Source organism: Momordica charantia (genome assembly GCF_013281855.1).
Source record: "Momordica charantia cultivar OHB3-1 chromosome 9 unlocalized genomic scaffold, Mcharantia_2.0 BLBB01000009.1, whole genome shotgun sequence".
NCBI lineage: Eukaryota > Viridiplantae > Streptophyta > Magnoliopsida > Cucurbitales > Cucurbitaceae > Momordica > Momordica charantia.
In genome coordinates, this window is record NW_028275167.1 from 29888387 (window position 1) to 29897602 (window position 9216).

The 9216-nt window shown below is 36.9% G+C and overlaps 1 protein-coding gene across 2 annotated transcripts; it reads right to left on the minus strand.

Annotated features, from left to right (window-relative positions):
* Positions 1–404: 404 nt before the first annotated feature.
* LOC111019144 (T-box transcription factor, putative (DUF863)) lies at positions 405–6815 on the minus strand. 2 transcript variants are annotated; one of them, XM_022295456.2, is made up of 4 exons: positions 6362–6815; positions 4075–4310; positions 3147–3945; positions 405–2836 (listed from the first exon to the last, which is right to left on the minus strand). In XM_022295456.2, the coding sequence occupies exons 2-4, from the start codon at positions 4306–4308 to the stop codon at positions 687–689; spliced, it is 3183 nt and encodes a 1060-aa protein (XP_022151148.1). In that variant the 5' UTR covers positions 4309–4310; positions 6362–6815; the 3' UTR covers positions 405–686. The 2 variants fall into 2 exon arrangements, with proteins under 2 accessions (XP_022151148.1, XP_022151149.1); XM_022295457.2 differs by lacking the exon at positions 6362–6815 and adding an exon at positions 5570–5682.
* Positions 6816–9216: the final 2401 nt, after the last annotated feature.

The window sequence follows — 9216 nt, forward strand, 5'->3', positions numbered from 1 at the left end:
AATCCATTAATAAATCACATGTATTTAAACATCAAATCATATTTTATGTTAATTAATTTTAATAATGTTTTGCAAGATAATAAAAAATAAAATTATAGAAGTAAAATACAAAAAAGAAAAAAAGAAAAAGAAACACGTGACATAAGCGTGAGGAAGTGGTCGGTGAGAGAATCGAAATGAGGAAAGAGAAGATTGTGATTGGATGAGTGGGACCCACGGTTTTGATTAGGAAACTGTCTGTTGTGTACGTGTAGCACCAAATCAACTTGGACACCGACATGCCCACACGAAACCCTAAGAACCTGTTCCCACGCGACACCCCCCGCGCGTCTGCTCCACGCTCCTCCTAAGCCTTACACTACCCAGTACACACAAATAAAACAGAATTGCAGAGTATAAAAGTGTGAATTAGGAACTCTGGTTGTATATCCAGCATTAGCAACAAATCATAATCATGCAACATTATTTATCTCAATAATACAGAATTGCCAAACACAGATTATGGAGATACAGAACCCAAATCTTCAGACTTCAGCTATCAAATTCAAATGTACAAACACCACACCTTGTGACCTCTGTGTGTGTGTGTGTTCTGCTCCATGGATCTTAAATCCCGCCTTTCCCCTCTATAACATCATATCATCATCCTCAATTAATCAAATCAAACCTTTCTTCTTCTTTTTTTTTTAAGTTAAAGGAACTGCTGGAGGGTTGCTGCCCGGGCATCTCTGCCGTCGGGGTCGTCGGGTTGTCTTCCCCCACCCGGTCAGGCTTCCATCCTCCAGACCCATCTCAATGCTACTTAGTTGCTGTATCAGCTGATTACATGGGGGAGGCGGGCTGATCACTGATCGTCGTCTTCCCCTACCACAACCATTTCTAGTAGAGTTCCTCCTCGTAACTCCTGAATGCCACAAGTGTCCCGTCGCTCGCATTAGTCCACCAAATGTCTGAAGATCTTCTGTAACCTCGTGCCTTGATAGAGATGAAAGCCCTGGAAGAATGTCCTTCTGGAAATCCCTCCGCTGCCTCCCTCTCCTCGCCTGCCCCCTTCGCGGTCGATTTGCCAACAAATTGGTTCCACAATCTTCAATTTCTATACTTTCTGGGACCAGGGGCTTAGGCATGTACTCTTCTTCACCAACCTCTGCCAACCTCAAAGTCATGCATTCAAAGAAATCGATCCCTCTCACAGAGGATTCCTCATGATCCTTCCCATCTTTGCCTCTCAATACAGTGTTAGACCTGGTCTCTACATCATCTGCACATGTGGAAACTATCTCCGCAAACCAATTTAGAGGGTCGATTGAAGAATCTTCCAACGCATTGCTACCGGTATCATCCAAATGGCAGGAGTGACCACATGTTAAAGAGATGGCAACTATTGCCTCTGCTGCTACAGCCATAAGATCATCCTGAATATCAACAGCTTTATGTTGGGGAGATTGCAACTGCTGTTCATGCCCTTTTTCTACGGATTCTTCTTCTACAATGATGTCCTCCTCTTCAGGCTCCGGCATTGCGGGGGCTTCTAAATCTATCTCTACCGCGACCTTTTCCTTGGCAGTTGAAGCCACGGGTAGGGGTCTCATAGATGCTTCTTCATCATTGACGCATGAGTTCAAATCAATATGAACTCTAACATTAGGGATCTTTGTGTCCTTTCGGTTCTCTACAGCCAGAGATCCGGTAGTAGTGTTATCTGACTCAAAGACTGAAGGATCACAAGGCAAATTTATATCAAGCCCTCTAGTTTTCCGGCTATCTTCCACTTCATTCTCGGATGGATTAGGAAGAGATACTGACGGGGATGTAAGAGAGAACGATTCATTCTTAGAAATGCGCTGCTCCTCAAAAATGGGAAACCCGAGAAGTTTTCTGTTACTCTGGCATTCACCAAGTTCCGAAATCCTTGGCTCTATGTCACTACAACGTGAACTAGACTCAATGTTTGGATAACATATAACTTTACTGACATTTTCAGTTTCATTTCTGTCAGAAAGTTGATTCTTTGGAGAGAGCACAAAACTAAGCTCTGCGGTACTAGAGAATCTTCTTGAATTGATGGTTTCATTCTTATTAGCAGGTACACTTCTTGACCATGGTAATATATTATGATGGTCCCCGTTCTTCTGTTCTGCCTCCCTGGTCCTGTAAGTTGGTAGTTGACCAGCCTCGTTTGATAAACTTTTCGAGAGTGCTACATTCAAGTTAATGTCTTTTGGAGAATTTGTGCCCACGCGACCAGAGCTCTTGTAGGAGTTCGCTGCATGGTCATGCCATATGGTAGAGGAGAGAACTCCGCCTTTGGAACCTGAGGTAGACCCGAGATAAAATCCATTCTGGTAAGGAGTTTCACAACTGGACCCAGGGTTAGGACAGTCGCTACTCAGCTGCCATCTATCACAAAAAATTCCATTGTTCTGAGCTGATGAAGGGAAACTCTTGTGCATAGCAGGAGATGACTTGAAACATGGCTGTGTTTGACCTGATGTTGACTTTTGGGAGCAGTTGCCATTTGGCTTCTCCCAAGATGAACCGGAGTGAGCCCAAGACTTGCCCACGTCCGAAGAAGGAGCGATCGGATATGTACGAGATGTCTGAGAAGCTAAAAGATAACCAGGATCCCCAGTATTAGACATTTCATAACTTCTTTTCGATAATTGAAAACCACTAACTGGCCTGTCAAACTCCTGTTGAACCCTGCTTTTATCATTGAGATAGAAGACTGGAAGATCATGAAACTTGTTTAGTGGAACTTGCACTGGATTAGAAGATAAATGGAATTTTTCCATTTGACCATGCATATAAGGTTTTCTGCCGTCCTTACTACGCCCTGAAGATAAAATAAATCAAGGGCATCAAACAAGTGATAAATCTTCTTAAAGCGAACTACTGCTGTATTCATAAACCTACAACATTCCAAGTCAAGAATTCCGGTTCAAATACTTAACCACCTAGGGTATAGAGATATCGATTCTTCAGGTTTAATGTTCCTTTTTCTGTTCATGTACTCAAAGCATAAAATATGAGGTTTTTGTAAATATTACATGTGCAAAATTGACTAAAGAGAAAGTTGTTGGAATAGCAAAAGCCCTGCTTGAAAAAATTACGAGAGTTCATGTAATATTACGAAGAAATCATACCTGCTTCAAAGACGTTAGGGAATGCCTCTCTTCTATTTCCATTTTCAAGATATGGATTCCTATTTGTTGCGTGTCCACTTTCATTACTAGAGTTCAGTAAAATTTCTTGCTTCATAGATGATTGAAAGGGGCCTTGGGTCTCCCCATTGCTGGAGTCACGAGTGCTAGGAAGATCAAAAAAATTGGACCCATTTGTCTCTTCGAGTTGAACAGGCTCATTCAAGTCAGCCAAACCATATCTGTTCCGTAAACACGAGTCAGATCTCAAAGCATCAACTTGGTCACCACTTCTTTCACCAGAATTTGAATACAAATTTGCCGTCACACAGCTCCGAGCCTCTAATTTCTTTTTGCCATTTAAATGGCAACCCAAGATGGGAGGCACTTTTTCATCATGAAATACCTCCCCTTCTTCACTATCAATGTACTCATCTGCTGGAAGTTGAAGATCAAATGTTTTCCTCCTAACTTTTGTGGGTCTGGAATCTAGTACCTCGCAGTCTTTTGAATTAGTTCCATTTTGGGATGGTAAGAGACCATCGCTTCTATTGTTTTCTTTCAAAGAACTTAAAGACGATTTGACATCTTCAACACCAGGTACCGATGGTCCACCACTAGAAGAAACTGCAAGAGGAAAGCTTGGGAGATGCCATTTCCTTGCACCATCAGGAATATTGTGAGATGCTAGAGGACTAGATGAGAACGATATATCTACTGGTATCTGATTTCTGTGTTCTGATCTTTTGATGTCATTCATTAACTCTCTTTGTTTTATATATAGTCGATGCAACTCACGAACCTGCTTAATGACAAAAGACAAAAGAAGCAAAAAGTTAATGTGTTGGCCAGAACCTCCTATTTCATATATGGATAATATTACGAGCATAAGAACGGAGGTCCAACGAATCGTTTGGAACACAAATGGTACCTGGTTCTTGAATATGGCTTCATGCTCAAGCATTGTCCTCTTCACAGCATCTCTATCACAACCTAGATATGCATCTGAGGCAGCTCTTGGCAAAATTCCATTAAAATATTGGCCGCTCTGACATGCTTTTTCACCATAATACAAGGGCCAGCTACAACCATGAGAATCTTCATTTAGATCCCTCATTGAGTGATATCCTGGCAAATAACTTTCATACTGCACCTTTGTTCCCATTCCTGGTGTCAATGAAGATTCATTGTGTCGTTACATATTCATAGCATAAGGAGTCGGTATTATTAGAAAGATTCATTGTTAACTATAAGCAAATCTAAAGAAGCATAACTACTTTTATTGACTTATCAAATAGTAACTACTCTTATTGACTTATCAAAGAGAAAAATCTCTCAGCTAAAAGCACAATTCAGGTCAAACACTGGACGGGCCTGGATCTTCAACTATGGAAGTGATGGTCATTGACTTGAGGTTGGGAACAAATCTCACCAACTTCATATTTTCACCATAAAGATTATGCTCTCCAGGCCCAACTTTACCGATGTAGCACACATAGCCATCGAGAATGTCATGTACTTGGTTCGGACCTGAACAGCCCATGTTAACCAAGTTTCGCAGTTTCCTACTGTGGCTAACGCTAACCTCAGAATGATCACTGATGGCCTGGTATCGTATAGTAAGACCCAAAAGATGCTTCAGATACAGGGAGTAAATAACTTCGAGCTGAATGGAGGGTTATTTTCACAGAGGAGCAGCTTGTAGCTATTTCCAACCAAAGACTTCAAGGGAAACATAGGTAAAAGCTAAAATCAGGTTTTTTGTTAGACAAGTTGGTCCTTATAAAAGGCATCTATTACAGACTCTAAGAATGCAAGAGAAACCAAGCATGTTACAACATTTACTTCTATTTCTACTTTTCCCAAAGATATATAGCTAACTGTCACTGTAGTAAAGTATCAGAAATGTCCACAAAGGGCAAAAATAAAAGATGGAACATTTATCCAATAGAGAAAATATTGATTGCAATGAGCTTATATAAGGAAATCATGTTTGTTGATTGCCAATACCTAACTCACAATGCACATTATCAGGTGCAAGAGCAAACATTCTCACTCTCACCACCGTGTAGCAATTTTCTCGGGCACAAAGATTAAAATAAACTGCTCTACGGAATAAACTCTTAAACAAACGATAAGGAATTAGAGCTACCGGTATATAACACAATGTGAAAGCAAATTAGTTCAGGCCCGAACATATTCCATTCATCAGTATGATAACCAGTAGGAATGCATAGTTACCACTTTAAAGCAACACTATAATTAGTATACTCTATATGAGTTGTCATATTAACACTATATGCTTGCATCTTCTTCAAATTCCCAAAAATGAATTATTTCTACCACATAAACAGCTGATCATAAAATAGGGACTTAATGGCAACTGTCTTTAACTCCAATAAGCTACTGACAGATAAATGAATTACTTGGTAAAACTCATGGAGTAATTCGACAGAGGCAGTTCGGATCAGTTGCTAAGAAAATGTACTGAAGCAGCTAAAGAATTATTGCAGTCATCTCAATCTCCACATAAGCCAACCTGATTACAATTGGCAGCAAGACAACTGCAATAAGCTAATTACGCTATAAGATTCCAGTCCAAACACAGTGCATTTAATTGAGCAATGCATCATCAAAATACCCTCTCAAGTTACTAACTTACTATTTAATCAGAATCGGTAAATTAGTCCCCTATCTTGAAATTTGAGCAGGAAAGAACGGATCATTCAAAGTCCATGATAATGCAAGAGCAAATCAGATGATGAAGAACTCAATACAAAATCCTGAAAAGGGCAAAAATCTCAAGGAAACGCCCAAAACAAATTACGATCAAAAGAAAAGGAAAAGATCGATTCTCTTCTCGGCCACTAAACTAGCAGAACAAATATCTATACCGTCTCCAAATCTCAATAAACAAATTCCCAAATGTACCAAACACAATCAACGATAATTACCAGCTGAAAGCCAGCAGTCGAGTCCTGAAATGTTCAACTGGTAAACAGTTCGTAACTAAAAAGAATTTGCGAAAGAAAATGCACAATCAACAAAAAGCAATAGCAGCGGGCAGTGCTTGAAAGTGAGAAGACGCGAGAGTAGAATACGAAATTAAGATGAATTAAGAAAACCTATAGAAAGGGAATCATCGGAATCGAAAAGGAAGCGAGAAATCAAATTGAGAAATAAATAAACAAATAAATAGATGGGAAAATGAAAATTACCTTAAACCCACATCCTCTGATTCGAGAGCTCAAGAACCCCTTGTGGAATCGGCCATTAAGCAAAAACCTTGAGAAGAGGGAAATTTAGAGACGGCAACTCTCACCATCAAAGAACGAAAACGAATAAACAAAAAATCATATATATATATACATATATTTATATATATTTATGTCTACAGATAAACGACATCGACATAGAAGGAGGTGGGCGTTTTAGCAACAGCAGTGAAGGAATTAGATCGTCATCGGGGTGGAGAAAAAAGAGGAGATTTTCGATCTGCTGGGCCACTCTCTCTCTCTCTCTCTCAATGTAAAGATGGAAGAGAATTTTCAGGCACGGAGAGAGAGAATGAAAGAGCTTCTTAATTTCTTTTTAATTTTTTGGAAAAAAGAAAAGAGAGAGATCCCAGATAAGAAATCTTCACACAAACGAACGACCTTCCAAGAACAGTGACATGAAATTTGTCAACATCCGGTCTCTTTTTATTCTCTGCTTTTTCTTCACTTCTCTCTCTCTCTCTCTATCCCCCGTCCATATTTACTTTTCCAATTTCTATCAAATTTTAAACTCATTTCTCTAAACAAAAAGAAATTGGCATTTCTAGATTCTCTCCACCTTCCTTGCTTTTGCTGCTGCTATTCATTTAATAATATATAATATCATATCATACATTTCAAACTCTTTTTTATTCGCTAAAATACATAAACAAATCCGACTGCATTTCTTTTTTTTCTTTCTTTGCCCCCAGTTGTTGAATCCTGCTGAGGCTTAATGCCATTGTTCAGTTTAATGCTATTTTTTTCAAAGTCACTCTCATCTTTTTATGGTACAACAATGTAGTTTAGATAAGATTTAGCATTAACTATCATAAAAGAAAAAGGATAGGCATTATTGTTATATTAAATTGAGAAGATAAAGTTGGATTACATTTGTTATATATAGAATTTTCCAATAAATAATAAATTTTAGATTCTGATATAATACACCAAGTTGAATCGTAGAGTGGGTTGGGCTAGCTCGTGAGTAAGATCGTGCCGTGATCGGGTTGCCCAATTCAAGTGAGTTCGACACAAGTAGAAGCCCACCAATTGCAATACTAACATTGTGGGGTTGCCACGCAATTAAAACTCCAAAGCTGGTCATAACCACTTCACCAAATAACTCATCATCAAGCAACTTATATAACAACGACGCTTTGTGATCCATTTCAAAATTAAAACAAAAAAAAACACACACACACGGGTTAAGTTCTCTCCGATTATCAAAAAAGTTAAACATTCTAGACATTACTAATTCTAACACCGTGACAGTGTATTTAGGTGTAGTGCTTAACTGTGAAGTCATCTCAATCACACTCTTTATCGTTGTGTTTGACTCTACCACTTCATCTCCAACTATGTCATTACACACGCAATCACTCTACTCATTATTCATTTAAAATCACACGGCAAACAACATTTATAAATATATATATCACAATTTTAACTTTTTTTTTTGTTCTCATGATAGTATTTGAGTATAATTTTAAATTTGCTTCTGCATTTAGAAATACATATTTCTAATTTGTCAGTCTTTAAAAAATAATTTAAAAAAAAAAAGAACGAAATGAAAACAGTTATTTTATTTTCTGGAATTTGATAATGTGGGCATTGTATTGTAAGCAGTGTTTAATTGGTTAATAGAAGAGACATGGTGTGTGTGGGGTCCAGTTGATACTGTGAGGAGGATGAGGCTTACTGAGGTTTGAGTTTTGTTATAAAGTGCCCTTTTGGGTAATCTAAAATTACGAAAATGGTACCACTCATATTTCTCCTTTGTTTTGGGCAGCTCAGCTGGGGGGTCTTTCAGGAAAAACACAAATATAGGTAATTAATAAATTTCCCGAGTTAAACTAACACGCCACGTGGCGCTTTTTTTTATCTGTAAGGTCCGGTAGAATGTTTAATTCTTGTTTCTGTTTTGCAGTATCTTTATATCACAGTTTTCTTTTTCTTTTTCTTTTTTTTTTACTTAAAAAAAATCATTTCTATTTCTGGGTTTAATAAATTTGATTGGCCATACGACGATTTCTTTTTTATTTATTTTCCTTCCATGTTCACCAATTAACCGTTGTATTATTTGAATTCTTTTAGTATCTTTATTTTAAATACTACTTTGGCCATCGTATACTTGTTGTATTTTTAAAATGTTTGTCTTGATCCGTATATTATCAATTTTTATTTATTTCGATAGGATATTTTAAAAACATTTATTTTGGTCTTTATATTTTTAAAAAGTGATCATTTTGATTCATTCATTTTTTTTTTATCTTATTTATTTCAATCATAATTTTAGTATGACCTTCATAAAATTTTATAAAAGAGTTTCAATTAGTATAAAATTTGTGATAAGGGCTAAATTGATCAATTTTTGAAAGCACAATAATCAAAATAGATGTTTTGAAAGTATAACGATTAAGATGAATAAAATTTTGAAATTAAAGGAACCAAAATAAATATTTTAAATGTACAAAATCCAAATTAAACCAAGAAAAAAAAATATTGACTGTGTGTTTGAATTTATAAAGTAAAATATTTTTTCATAGAAGAGAAGTCATTTTTGTTTTTGATACTTGGCTATGATTTAAAGTTAAGACAATGGTGACCATTTATTTCTAAACAATGATTTATTTGAAGTACAGTATTGAAAATAAAATAATTATCAAGCAGTATATTAGTTAAATACTTATAAAAAAATGAGATAGTTCATACTGCAATTAATGATGTTATAAAAAGAGAAAACTAAATAAAAACAATCAGATGATTAATAAAATAAATAGATTGGAGAGAAATGAATGTCCAAAATGTAATGTAAT

What these genes read in the sequence shown, in the direction of transcription:
- LOC111019144 (XM_022295456.2), bottom strand. Translation starts at nt 4,308, where the DNA reads ATGGGAACAAAGGTGCAGTATGAAAGTTATTTGCCAGGATATCACTCA. An exon ending in AAGCCATATTCAAGAACCAG is followed by an intron (nt 3,946 to 4,074) that starts GTACCATTTGTG and finishes GTCATTAAGCAG; the next exon opens with GTTCGTGAGTTGCATCGACT. An exon ending in CCCTAACGTCTTTGAAGCAG is followed by an intron (nt 2,837 to 3,146) that starts GTATGATTTCTT and finishes TTTTATCTTCAG; the next exon opens with GGCGTAGTAAGGACGGCAGA.